The sequence below is a fragment of the Plectropomus leopardus genome, chromosome 20, assembly GCF_026936395.1.
Source record: "Plectropomus leopardus strain MGB_pleo_1.0 chromosome 20, ASM2693639v1, whole genome shotgun sequence".
In the NCBI taxonomy this organism is placed as follows: domain Eukaryota; kingdom Metazoa; phylum Chordata; class Actinopteri; order Perciformes; family Serranidae; genus Plectropomus; species Plectropomus leopardus.
Window position 1 is genome coordinate 12,145,470 of NC_142195.1, and position 14,565 is coordinate 12,160,034.

The 14,565-nt window shown below is 38.5% G+C and overlaps 1 protein-coding gene across 3 annotated transcripts in view; it reads left to right on the forward strand.

The window, feature by feature from the left end:
• eng (endoglin) overlaps positions 1–11,167 on the forward strand; it is a 51,724-nt gene extending 40,557 nt beyond the window's left edge. The window contains exons 10-14 of one of the 3 annotated variants that reach the window (XM_042509604.2): positions 1,216–1,446; positions 1,640–1,706; positions 6,118–6,228; positions 6,315–6,362; positions 6,447–11,167. In XM_042509604.2, the coding sequence (XP_042365538.1) occupies positions 1,216–1,446; positions 1,640–1,706; positions 6,118–6,228; positions 6,315–6,362; positions 6,447–6,568 (579 nt within the window). In that variant the 3' untranslated portion in view covers positions 6,569–11,167. Of the gene's footprint in view, positions 1–1,215; positions 1,447–1,639; positions 1,707–6,117; positions 6,229–6,314 lie in introns of all 3 variants that reach the window. The other 2 variants (XM_042509603.2, XM_042509605.2) reach the window with 2 other exon arrangements.
• Positions 11,168–14,565: the final 3,398 nt, after the last annotated feature.

The window sequence follows — 14,565 nt, forward strand, 5'->3', positions numbered from 1 at the left end:
ACTCCTACTTAAAAACAGCTAAATATGGTGGGCGATGTCCAATAAAAACTTGTTTAGCAGCTGATATATAATACTGATCAGTTTGTGACAAACATTTCAAAATCACTTTTGTCCAATTCTGTGTTTTGTTCTGACACACAGCTCATAGTTTTATACTGATTGCAGAACTTTGATCGGGTGCAAAAACAAACTTGCCTGTCCCTACATGAACCCACACAGTGTCAGTCCAAGCCAGGCCTGAGCCCGAACTGCAGAAGCATCTTTGTGCCCGAGCCTGTTTAAATATTTATCACAAACTACAGTCAACAGAATCTTTTAAGTGTGGTAACAGACATTTGTTTCACGGGGTACATTCATAAATAGCGCAATCTGGCAATAACTGGAGTGTTTGTGAATTTGGTGCACTGTTGGAATATACCATTTGAATCAGAGAACTACACTCTTGGAACGGCAGATTGTAGTTTGGACGCGAAGCAGCAGAACATCAAACACAGTGAAAATGAAACTTAACCGTTTGTCAATTCATACAGAAATGCAGTGCTTTAACTCTGGGAAATTATTGAGAACCTGACCCCTTTAAAGCCCAGAGGAATGTTGAGAAATCACAGCTGAGTGCAGCTCTGGAACCTGCAGAGTTGGGCCTGGTCCAGTCAGTTTCGGGAGGGGAGATCAAAGCTCAAACTTACTGCACTTGTGTAACCGGTAGTGTTTAGTGTTGTGTTTAGATGAAAAGGCCACCAGGACATCTTTGGAGGCGTTAATTCTGACAAATGACGTGAATAATAGAATCCTCCACCAGTCATCTTTTATGTTACTTGAGCCCCTAGACAAATTAAATGACACAGGAATGCGTTTAATGTGCCACATAATAGGTTTAAGCTAGCAGGTAAACTCATAAATGTAGTTGATGGACTACAACAGAAAGGCTAAAACAAGGAAATTTCTGTGACCACGCTGTCGTTCACCTCTCCCATGGAGAACATCAACAAAAAGGGCAAAGGTAAAGGCGGGACACGCATATATAGGGAGGACCCCCGGAAGTAAACGTAGGGGTACAGAAACTGAGTCTAACCCTAACCCCCATTACTAACAGATGTACTACTTTGTGACACATATTTCTGGTGTATAATTGACTTTGTTACACTTGAAGTTTGTTGCTATAATGCTCATTCAACAGATTCTTGGTTAATTTGATCTTCCCTCTGTTTCCTTTAGATTTCAGGGCACACTTTAGGGGATATTGTCTTGACCATCAAGGTGATCAGCTGCTTTGTGCGCTCCACGGGCTCATGCCCTGTAGAGAAAAAGCTGCCCTTCATGCCAGAGGCCTGCTCCTTAAATTCTTGTCCCAACAGCACCCGGCTCAGCTTCTCCTTAGATCAGCTCCAAGAGCTGACGTCTACCACATGGGACCTCGAATGCTCCGTCAAACTCTGCTACAGTGAGGTAGGCTTTTACACAGTATTTGACTTTCCTTTGGTTGTGTCGAATATTTTGTATCGAGTGTCTGAAGATCTGCTGTGATGGGAGCATTTTGATAGGACTCAGCCTCTCTTCAAATTTAGCAGGATCAGAAAACTGAAGCATGAATGCAGTTTTGACACATATTGATAAGTATTTTCTTTCACCATTTTACTAGAAATGTGGAGATGGAGGAAGAGTGAAGAGGAATCTGGAGGTTACCCAGCCATGTCTGCAACCACCATGTGAGTTCAGTTTAAACTCCAAAATATGAACTTTTTTCAAAGTCCAAATCAGATGCTGCTAAAGCCTCCTTTGGACTGCATTCCAATTTATCACGTGACTAGACCGAGTAGACTTCTTTCTCTCTTCTTTTCCTGCAATAACCTGCTCATTAAAACTTCCAAGACAAAAAAAAACATTACAAAGCAGTCAAATGTGACATGTTTTAGTCACTTTGTCATATAAATGCATAAATATTATAATATAAATGTTATATAATGCTCGGAATAAGAAAAAGTCAGTTCGGTGAAAAAAGAAAGTTCACATGAAAGTTTAATCTTTTTTCTTTGTTTGTTTGTTTGTTTCAACAGTGCAATCAACAAACAAAAGAAACAAATTGCTTTCAAATTAATTTAAAAAAGCATCCCACACAACAAATGCAGAAAGCTCCTGTCTCCACATTGATCCACAAAAAAAGTTGTCCCAAAAAGGTGTTATTTCTTGACAAAGTCTTACTGTAAAAAAGGAAAGTTTCTTAATCAATTCTACGGCTATAAACTTTATGAACTCTCAGAAGAAAAACTAAAGCTTTTGAATTACCTTTTTTGGCCTTCAGGCCTTAATTGCTAGGCTTGTGCCCAGCCAGTGTATTGCTGCTCGCTGCTATGATTTCCATTCCAATTGTTGCTTTCAGTGCACAACAAGCGCTGCGCAGGCGGTTGTCATAGCAGTGAACTCAGGATATGCAGTGAAGCCAGAGAGGGGCTGTGGGGCTGGGCCTCGTCCTTTAGGAAGGTCTGCAGGCTGACCTTGTGGCCACAATCAGAAGTAATGGCCCTCAGGGGAGGGAGGTGAAGTCCTTTGTGTTTCCAAGGGGGTCTAACTGTGTTGCTGTCCAAACACAGCCACTGGCCCTGCTGCTATTGTCGGACCATTCAACGCAGTGGAGGCAGACATGGAGAGATGTCTTTCCTCAAAGACAGAATTGTTCTCAGAGAGATGATTAATTTCTAGGAAAATTCGAATTATTCACTTTTAAAAAAAAAGGTAGTCAATGTTGATTGAATGTGGAATCACCTGGAGTTGTCGGACCTCTTTTGTGAGGCTGATAATGGATTTGTTTATTCCTTAAGCTTCCTTTATCCTCAATTTCCTCTTAGAGGAGAAAGATAAAGGTTGGTACGTCAGACTAAACTACTCATCCGTGCTTTCCTGTGTCCTGTTTGTCCTCCGCTTTGCTGTTTTGCTGTAACTTACGCACTTAAAAAATGTTTTTCTGGAGACGAGTACAGGAATAGCCCACATTTTAACATTGTGGTGTGGTAGGTCCGTTAATGTTGTTCCATTAATTACCAAGTGTCAGCTATGCAAGGGTTATATCAGCAGGACTGGAGCGACCCCTCACTGGGCAGGACTGAGAGCTCCATTCAGCGATCATTCCTGTTTGGTAGTTTTCATCCAGAGGGCTCCAGGGAGTCACAGCGCAGGCCTGCTGTCTGCCTCCTCCTCTCCACCTGCACTGGAGCTTCTGCTTCCTGCTCTTGTTTATTCAGCTTTGCTGTCAAAGCCTCACTTGTACAAACTAACACAGTGACTGATTGCAGACAAAAAAAAGTCTCGAGAGAAAGCCGGCTGGAGTTGCTGTGATGTTTGTGGCTCATTCGGGGTCGTGGAATGTTATGACAGATCAACAAACTGAGATGGCTGTCTGGGACGCAGTCGGTCCAAATGCCCACAAGATGTCACTGTTTCAGTGCTCTGGGTCATGTTTAATTCAGTTGATATATGCTGTTGCTTAATCAAATTTCAACATTAAAAAAAAACAAATAAATGAAACCATATAGAGCCACATGCACAGTATCAGGCTTTGTACTTTCCTAATGTCCACGTACTTCACTTAAAATGTTGCACGTTCTGATATGAGCAAAACTAGACACATATTTGCATTGTACATTATTAGACACATATTCAAATACAAATGATGCACAGAGTGGTGGTAATTTTCTACAAAACAAATCCACTGTGTCCCGTTCTTCATGTCTCCTCTTTAATGTACTTCAGGAAAGGGGAGCTGTATTGTATAAAGCCAAGTATAGTGCTTAGCCTAGCACACACCACCAGGAGACAGGAGGCAGCAGAGGCAGGTGAGAGGAACTCGTGCCAAGGTGATGATTAGATTCTTCAAAATGTTCTAGATACTTGTGGGAGGATCTCCTCAGGTAGCAAAAGAAAGGAGAGAAGGAAAAGCACGTGTTTTGTTGTTTTTTTTTTGTATATGCAACACATAACATGCACACTCTGGCTGTGTTAGGTTCAAGTAGGGACTTTTGACAGCTTACTGGCATGGTTTCAGACAAAGTGGTGTGTGTGTGTGTGTGTGTGTGTGTGTGTTTGTGTTTGTGTTTGTGTTTGTGTGGCCTTGTAGAGTCAAACTACATTCCTAAATTAAGATTTTGTTACAAAATTGAAAAATTTGGTCAGTCGTTTTGGCCTAGTCAGATACGAAGCATACTGAATTTTAGATCATATGATGTTCCAAACCTTCAAACTGCTTCCTTTGTCAAAAACTGATCTCAGTGAACATTTTTTCAATAAGTTTTTTTCAGGAATTTCAGAATATCATGTTTTTATTTCTGCACAAATATCAGAAGCAAAATCAGATAACAACTGAGTTTAAGGTGACATCTGAGTGAAGGGGAAAACCGTCAATGATCTCTTGTACAGCCCTCTCGAAAAATAATGTCCGTCTCAAGGTAATACGTTCACTGCATTGCCAGACTACAATGAGCGAGGAAAAACTGCAGGACAGCCTTGCCGGGTTCGCGCCGGATGTCTGTGCCACAGTGCTGTATGTCATGTGCTGGAGCGAGTTTCAGTGTTTGCCTGTGCTCTTTTCCCTTTCAGAACCGATTCAAAGCAAAATTATTTTTTTATTGCTGCTGGCTCTGCTTTTTATGCCTTATATTGAGTTTGTCAGCAGTGAAGCACGTTGCGCGGTTCAAGCCAGCATACAGAACATCACTAATGCCAAACTTGATTGTATATTGAAATTTGTATCATTAAATTAGGACAGAGACAATGAGCACACATTTACTTTTTCATTCCACTTTGTTGTCTACCAGTGCAAAAGTAATGACGGTTGTATTTACTGCATTTTGCTTTTATTGCCATGGCAACTAGGAAAGAGAAAAGGGTTGCATTAAAGGACCATATTACTGCTAGTCGTTTTAGAATCTATGCCATCAGTCTGTAAATTGACCTTTGAGGCAGCTGTTGGTGGGATGAAAATTATCTTGTAGAGACTTAAAACTTGTAAGTTATCTTTCCATCATAGTTAGGAATTAGAAATACTTTTTTGGCAAAAAATAATTGTTCTTGCATGATTATGTACTTCAAAGCACGATTAAAACACACACACACACACACACACACACACACTTGTATTGGTGCATGCCAGGAAACTCCTACATTTTGAATTCAGGACTTTGTTGCCTAAAAACATAGTATTCACTTGACATGCCAGTACAATTACTGCGTGGGCGTTCTGTTAGACTGCAAGAAAATTTGGTTTTGGCAACTGGTACTTCTTGTTAGTTACAGTTCTCTGGAGAAATCAGCCAATCTGATAAGGTTGTTGAAATCCTTGAACTTTTTGCTGTTCCCAAGTGAAACATAATGATATTCAAATACATGATATTATATCTCTGAATTTTAAATGTTGCATTGACAACTTGCAACTATAACTTCACATGAAAATAAAGTCTGTCTGATGACAAAACAAACAATATCAGAATGCTTGCTGTGACTGACCACCTACTGTATACCAAGAACATTTCAAATCTCAATTTTTCTTTTTTCATGCTGGCCTGAATAATAACCATCAGTTCTGACCGAGACTGTATATAAGATAGAGGACATGTCTCAAATTCCTCCCACTGTGTAGTAACAATCTGTGCAGTGACAATCTTCGCAGTATTAAGTTCCTGCCCATACACACACCCAAACAACGGCGAGCAGTGCCATTGATTGCAAGAACACGAACTGGCACAAACAGCTTTCGATCATGACGTCAAACCACCTTTTTATAGCATCAAATAACTACTTAAAACTTAGCGGAAATATGAAACTTAAAAAAAAACATCAGCATGATATGACCCACCTAAAATTACAGAAACCCTCTGTGGGGAAAAATGTATTTCACATGTACTTTGAGTTTTTAGTTTGGCCCTTGTCCCATCTCCTAACATGGAGGGTGCAGGATCTCACCTATACTGCAGCCAACCACCAAGGGGGTGATAAGATGTTTTAGATTCACTTTTAGGGAGCTGTCTTGTTGTCGATCTTTATATACAGTCTGTAGTTCTGACTTATTGTTGTGATTCTTGTTGTTTACCTGAAGCTTGCATACATTGTTGTTTTTCTTATATGTTTCAGCCCCACCATGCTTTGATTTTGGTCTACCTGGTGTTCTGGGCATTGCTTTTGGAGGGTTCCTGATTGGAGTTTTACTTATTGGAGCGCTGTGGTTCATCAAAATAAAAACAGGTATGTATGACTAACAATATGCTGCTTTTGGTTGAATAAAGATCTGAGTTGTCTGGATTTCAAATAGTCTCGTCTGCTTATTTCAGGGTACCCTACTAGCCTGGACATAAGCTCAACTGCAGCAAATCTTCCTGGTAAGGCATTTTTCTTGTCTTTTTATTGGTCCTTTCTTTCGTTTTCATCAGGTTCTTATTGGCTTCCCTCTCATCCTTCTTCAGGATGCCCCTGCTCAGGAGCAAAACGACAACCTGTCTCTACCAACCCTTCCCCCTCTGAGAACAGCAGCGCCAACGCAAGCATTGGAAGCACTCAAAGCACACCGACCAGCAGCATGGCATGAGATTATGGTAATCTCCACCACCAGCAGAGCCACCGTCTCCCTTCAAAGTCACCTATACGGGTTTTGTGCTTTTGTTTTCTTTAATAATGCTTAAAAAGCATTTCTCCCTTCCCCGCCCCCATCAAATTCTCATTAAAAAGCACAACCCACGTCTGAGACTCACCAAGCCTGAAATGGATGTGATCTGGGAGTTTGTAATGGTGGATCGGGGGGGGAGCTGGGTGACGGATAACAGAAGTGTAATCAATGGCCTCTGACGCTCACCTCTGCAGCCTCTCTGTAAAGTCAAGCTCCTAGACAGGAAGTTAAAGAGGGCAAGAGAAAAAAAAATAAATTGGCTCCCAGCAACAGGAAAAACAAACCATATCCCCCAAGAGCTAACAGGAAATTCACTGCATTCCTTTCGATGAATTGTGCTTGTGTGATGGCAGCACAATAATAGTTAGACAGGAGACAGACCAGTCAAAAGACCGACTTTGAAAAACAGATGAAAAGCTGTTTTGCATTCACATCTAAGCTACAAAAATAAGAAGGGCTTTTGGCTAGGTCAGTCCCAAAAAGTTATCAACGACATCTTGGGGGCGGACAAGCTCAAAATGTCAGGATCTCATACCAGTCAATGAAATGCTCACTTCAAGGGGTGTTTGTCTTAATTGGAGTTCGAGGTCAATAGTTAACAGCTACCTCCTATTATTTAGAAGTCAGTAGGTGAGTTTAAACTTAACACTAGACTTCTCTGGTGAATTGATCTTATTTTCTGCCTTTGTTTTTATTCTGTGTCACTTTAAGTGAATCTTATTTTTGACCCTCTGGGTCATGTGTAGCTCACGAAACAAAGTCATGGTGCCATTTTCATGCTATCCAATAGCCGTGTCAGGGCCTTCTTACCAAAGTCAAGTGTTTCTGTGTTTTCTGAAAGTTTCAGAGGAGACTACTTGATTTCCTAATTACTCAACAAAACCAATCCTAAAATCATATTTATGGCCCAAAGGTAGCTATAAATTATGAATCATTAAGGAGAAAAAAATGTGCTTTTATTTATGTGAGCTGAGGAATAATCACTTTTCTAATGTACAGCACAGCATGCAGAGATACATGGCTGTATTCAGAGCTGAGTAATGGGCCCATAATGAGGAATCATTTCCAAAACTCTGCACATCAGTCTTCAGACTTTTATATGGACTTAAGCACCACTCATGCAGCTACACCCACAGGGTGGAGTTTCCCCAAAATAGTCTGTCTGGAGGTGAAATTCCAGTACTTTTCCTTTGCACATTGTCCATTCTCTGTCCATCACCATTCCCAGATAATGTCATAATTGACATTAATACATACATACAAAAACACCTTTTTTGAATATCTATAGCAATAAAGTGTTTTCAGGCAGGCCTAAGCATAACCTGGAAGAACCAGAAGTTTATTATGTATAAACCGTAACTTCCTATCTTTAAAGATCAAGATATTATCAAGTGTCAAACCTGCTGGCTCATATTCAGTGTCTTGTCATTCAAAATGTAGCTAGCTAATTTGCTCCCTTGTGATTGGAGATGACTGCACAGAAAGGAAATAGTTTTTAGAGCTCTTATGGATATTATGGATCAGTGTGACCAAACTCTTGGTTCAAGTTGTTCAGGAGCAATCTGATCAGATTGGATTTTTATTAAAATATAAATGAGTTTTTTCAAAAGGGATTCTGAAATTGGATTGAATCACTCAATCCAGTTTGGATCATGATCTGGATCAAACCATAAATAAGTGTTGTTTGAAACTTATAGTAGCAATGGGATACCTTTAATCCCCCAAAATTTGAATTATCCTGATCCCAGCAGGAAGGTGGATTCAAGTTAGATTTCGTTGACATTTTCAAAAAAATGTAATAAAAGTTTTAAATTAGTCAAAACATTTCAGTACAATAGAAAAAAGATTTTTCCCCAGAAACAATCCCCCAAATAGCAGTCAATATCAAACAAAAGTTATTTAATTTGAACTTTTATCATTACTTGATATTCATTTTAATGACACAATCAAAAAAAGTTCATAGCAGTTTTATTCTCCTTGCTGTGTTCTGTCTCTTCAAATGAAAAACACTGAAAGTGAAACCACACTGATTATTCTAGCTGTTCTTCCTACATTGCTCATTGTAGAGCACTGGATTGGATTGGGTGTATTTGGTCATCGTTGAAAACGGCACAAAAGTAAAATGGATAAGATGATCCTGGAAAGCAAAACATGGGATTTTCAAATCCAGGTTATTTATACTTCTATTCCTTGTAGGGGATATTTTAAGATAGTGATGTACGTGTCTAGATATTATTGTATCATCCAAAAAGTGTTTATTGACATTGTGATAATATTGTTATCGTAAGCATTTTTGAACACAGTAATCAAGTAATGAAATTTTGATATCGGGCCAGCCCTACTTTAGGTCCAATCAATAGGCTAAAAATATTCCATAATGAAATTCAGTCAGAATTTCTTTTGTAAAACGAAATTCCATGTGAGATTTGAGGTAAAAGTTTGTTTTAAACGGACAAGCTTGAAAACTCCATAAAACCCCATGGCAAACAGAGATGTGGACTGTAAATAGGTATTTTTGATATACATGTATCTATTTGTCTAAAACTAAGTTAAAAGCCTGCAAGCTCCCCTACCCTCCTCTTGAACTTAAACTTCCCACATAAATCACCAGCTCTGAATACAGCCTATTTGGAAGATATAGTATAATCAATAGTAATAAAAGCACATTTGACAACCAGTTTTGCTGTAACCTCGTGAGGACTTTCAAAATTCAGCTCTAGCTTTATTTCCAGCTGTCACATGACACGTCTAAGCATATGGAAACTGTCACTTGAGGCGGATGAGTTTCTTGTTCAGATTAGTAACTTCTGCTCTCTACATTTGATGGGCTGCATCAGCCACTGCAGTGCTAATGCTAGACAGAAGCTGCACAGATGCATGATGGGGACTCATGAGGGCTGCAGCTGTAGAGTGACGGTTGATCCGTGAACCCAGTGAATTTGTTTCAATGTACAAATGTAAATGTATTTTATATTTTTTATCGCCACTCTTTTACCTCTTTGAAAATACTCCCATCGCACGTCAAGTCCTGTGGTGCAAAGTGAGCAATTTGTATCCACTTTGCTTTGACAAAGCCACCAAAATTGTGACGTTAAACCTTTATATACGTTTGACACACCGATTTACATGCATATTTATTCACACTCCCAGTAGTTACTCACCTTCTGATTTGGTTAAAAATAATTTATTCACCTTCGAACCTAATCTCAAAAATATGTTCCAAACTAGCTGCATTTGTAAAATGTCTCCTCATTGTATGTGAGCTGTGTAGCTTATTAACCCCTCCCTCCCCCTCTCTAACTCAGCGTGTGTGTGCATGTACATGTCTCTGTGCATGCCTGATTTTCTTTGTGTATTTGTGTAGAGGCAGAGAACAAAGAGGGCCAGTACAAATTGCCACTTGAGTATTTGTGCAATATGATGTCATGTCCATATGTAGTTATTTTCTACCATGTTTTATTTTTTGTAAGTGTTGTATTATTTTCTTTGAATCATTTTCTTATCATGCTTTGTTCTTTATATTTTGGAGAACTGGGACAATTCCTAATTAAGGCACTTATCAAATGCATAAGATTTGTTTTGTATTCGTTGTTTCGTATTCTCGTATAAATATGCTTTCAGATTACATTGTAGTCGCAGACAGTGCGTGTCACCTCACATATCAAAGACAGTACATTTGGTTCGCTGTTTTAACCCCTGTTTGACTTTTGCTCTAAGATTCCCCTCCTGTCCAAAAAACATGGCATATCTCTGCCGATACTGACATCCTGACATTGTATTGCGCTCATTGTACTATCTTCAGTGGGTGTGATGGGGAAGTACATTCTGAAAGACAGAATGTCTCACCGCGGAGAAGCATCCCAGCAAAATATTCAGCACTCACGAACTTGTCGTTTGCAGGGAACATTCAAACTTAAAACAGTGAAAATGCTCTGGTTAGTGAGAACTTTTATATTTAATTTTAGTTTTTTTTTTTTAGTTTTTTTTTTAAATGTCAGTTATTCTGTATCTGTGCTAAACCGGCCCCAGTGATGGACAGCTTCTGTCTGAGCACTGACGGTAAAATCAGACAGGCTGCCAGCTAATTCCCTTGTTAACCCTGCAGTTCCCTTCGTTACCTCTGACAACAGCTTCCTCCTCCTCAGACACTCTACACAGTTACCGAAATATGTGCGTGTCTGTGCGTGCGTGTAGGCAGTATGTGTACTGTATGTGTGTCTGCGTGTAGGTGTACAATAGAAACTGTGCCTTCATTTATGTGAGCGGATCCTTCCTCCAGTCTGTTAACAATGTCCAAATTCTGAATTTGTACCAAAGAATCTGAAACCTTAACAACACGTCAGGGTGTCTGCTTTGATTTTTTTTTTCGAGTATTAAATGCAGTGTTACTTTTGCACCATTTAAAATGGGTCCATTTCTTGAGACAGTACTTAGCTGATGTCACTACTATGTTGTCTCTAAAGAAATATACAGTATTTTTTGTCTGAAATTATCATAATAAAATGAATATGACAAATATTAGTTGCGTTTTTAGATGTCTTTCTTACATTGCAGTGGGTAGAACTAGCGCATGTAATGTAGTCTGTACTGTTAGAGAACTCATCCCAGTAATATCATAGAGTAATAATACAGCACACTTGGCAGAGCACTCACAAAGAATAAAGAGACAGAAATACTACACACACACTCTAAAACATATTAACAGTGACAAAAGGAACAATGAAGGATATTCTTAATTAAAGCTGAATCAGCCTTGGGGTTTAATTGAAATATTGTTGAACATGCTCTATGTAGGCGGTAAAAATGCCCAGTTATTCAACTGGTCTTGTCTGCTACGGTTGTTGTGACATTGTCACTTGGCGACTTGTCGCAGCTTCTACAGTAGGTGTGAGTTTCCTCTGTTGAATACTCTGTTACTGACTTCATGACACATCCACATTTGCAGTGTCATTGTGAGGAGACAAAATTAGCGACAGAGAGAAAAAGTCTCTCTCAAGTACACGTCTGGTTTGGCATGATGACTACTATCAAAGGATCTCAAAGTAAAATCCACATTTTATGCCACAGTGTGTAGCCCGAGGGAGACAAGATTAAGAAGTGTTTCCAACTCAAAAGATGAGATTTTAAGATCTCGAAACAAAGACTCCAAAATAATTATGAAATGTTTACATGTGCTTAAAGGTCCAGTGTGTAGTATAGGGGTATTTATGGCAGAAACTGATAAGAAGAAACTGTTGTGTTTTTGTCATCATACAATGAGTCATTTACTATCTTCATATGGAGCGTTTTGACAGAACCAGCTCTAGATAGGGTAATTCTCATTTTCTCGCCGGTCACCATAGCTCTCCTACACGCTTGGTAAATGGGAGACGTTTCAGTTCTGCAACCTCACAAAGTAGATGCCACTAAATCTTGCACATTAGATAGTTACGTTGAAAAATAGATAGTTACACGCACATCCCGGTGCAAGGCTATCAAAAAACAACATTCATGTGGGAAAAAAGTGTGCAGGCTAACCTTTTCTCCAACATTAGACATTTAAACCTGCATAGAAATCACAACCTTACCTAAAGTAGAAATCATATATTGCAGCATTTGTTTCACATCATCAACTTGTTTCATCAATGGTGGAAGACGTATTCAGATCCTTTATATATAAACTTAGCAAACCACAATCAAGACAAGTAACACTCCTGCATTTAATGGACAAACATAAGTACAGCAGTAAACATATTCCTTAAATGCAACACTTACGTACTAACGTATACCTGTAAGCTGTGTATTGTAATGTATATTATAAAATATTATTGCTGGATTTTGTTTTGGAGCTGGCTGAGTTGGGTCTAAATTGATATAACAGCATCATCTGCATAGTAAATAACTGTGTCTGTTGATGCAAAAATTGCAGTATTTTTCTCTGAGGTGTAGTGAAATAGAAGTATAGTGTAGTATAAAATAGAAGTATTTAAAATTTTACTTAAGTACATTACAGTTTATATACTTGCATCCCAACACTGAGTACCACATGTTTTATTTATTTATTTATTTGTCAATTTTCTAATTTTTTTTCTCAATGATGAATTGTTAAAAACTGACTGTGGCACCTACTCTGTCTTGTCAAATTATGTTTTAAAAAAAAAAAGCAGGAAAAAAGTTTTTAAAAAAAGCAGAAAAATATATCTTTATGTCTTAGTATTACATCCATCTGATTCAGCAGGGCTTGCCTTATGACTGACCTGAAACACAATGAGCTTAAGGAATTGAAAACATCAGACTATAATGGTGTTATGAGTCATATATAACCTTTATTGTTGGGCGAAATGATGAAAATAATGGTGTTTTTTCCATCTGTGGCCATTCCTCAGGTTTCAAATCTTCCCTCTTATATACAAATTCAATCTTGCTTTTCACTACTGGAGCCAAGGCACACAATACATGTTTATGGGCTGCCGTCATCTCCAAATATGACCATGGCACCATTTGGCCTTGCACAGGATACATTATGTGACGTGTGTGTCTATGTGTGTGCTGCTATGTATGTGTGCTCACTTGCTCGCTTGCCAATTCAGGTTGTTTACGTCTCAGGACAAATCTGTTCTTTTCTGCAAAATCGTGCCTGCTGAAATGTGTTTGTTATCTGTGCATAAAGCATGCGACAATGACCTCAGGGCAGAACCAGGCTTCACAGCTCTGTTCTAAAAAAATTAAGGTGTGAGTCGATAGGAGAAAAGGATTTTCTTTTTCTCTCGATGCCGTCATACAGTCTGTGTTTTTATATATGAATAAACAGACATTAGGGTTGTATGGTACTGTGAGCTTTAAGGATATTTATTCTATAAACCTTCTGTCTTTTCAAATTGAATGTGAAAGATATTTACCAAAGAAAAGGGGAAAAAGAGTAGCCTGCTGTGTTGTTGTTGCCAGGAAGTGGCTTCCTAATGTGCCCATGTGCATCAGTGTGTTGCTAGGCTCTTATAGGCAGCAGAGTCAGTAACACAGGAGTGTAACTGCTGATGGATTTGGTTAGCGTGTAGCCTTACCTACTGATGAAAAAATTCAACTTAGATCAATGGACAAATTGCAGTCATAGACTGTATTAGTAATGGACGAAGCTACTTTGACATCACCTAATGGTTTGGATGACAGTTCAGGACATTTCCAGCTGAGTTTATGGTGACTTTCTTGTAGCTAAACCTAAGGTGTTAACTACAGAATTGTCACAACATAGAATTGAAAAAAAATAATAAAATACATTTTAAAAAAGATATTTTCAACATACCCATTACATATTAAACACGTTTAACATAAAAGTACAAATGTAAGATATCCATGTTTTGCAGAAATGTACAATGCCAAAATCTATTTCAGCAACTAGGCTACAGCCTATGAATGCTGCCATCTTTAGGTACTTTTAATTTGTAACTTCCCTGTCAGCCCTTTATAAATCAAAAATGTTAATTATTATGTCGTTTGGAACCAGGACACAATTATAGTGTTTGTATTTTCATTTAACTATTGCATCTTTTTAAGTAGCTTCAACATCATTCAGATAACTTCTTGCCACTGATAAAGGTGAAAACAGGCACGCTGTATCTTTGGAGATTTCAGTTTTAACGAACAGAAAATGGCTACTACTGAAAAATGCCTCTGTAGAGAAAGCGACTGGAAAAAGCGGATCAAATAAAGAGTAACCCTGTTCTGAATTAGTTTGACTAGACTGATTGTTGGGAGATGAATGGAAACAAAAATGTGGTATTTTTCTGTAACCTTCACACCTCACATAAAGAAGAAAAAGGAAAGGTAATGTCTGATGTCTCATAACATAAAGTCAAAACATTGTTATATAAGAATGTTTTTAATATTATTATTTTTGTCTTTTATTTTGTTCATTTCCAACTTTAAAGTCAAATTAATTTGAT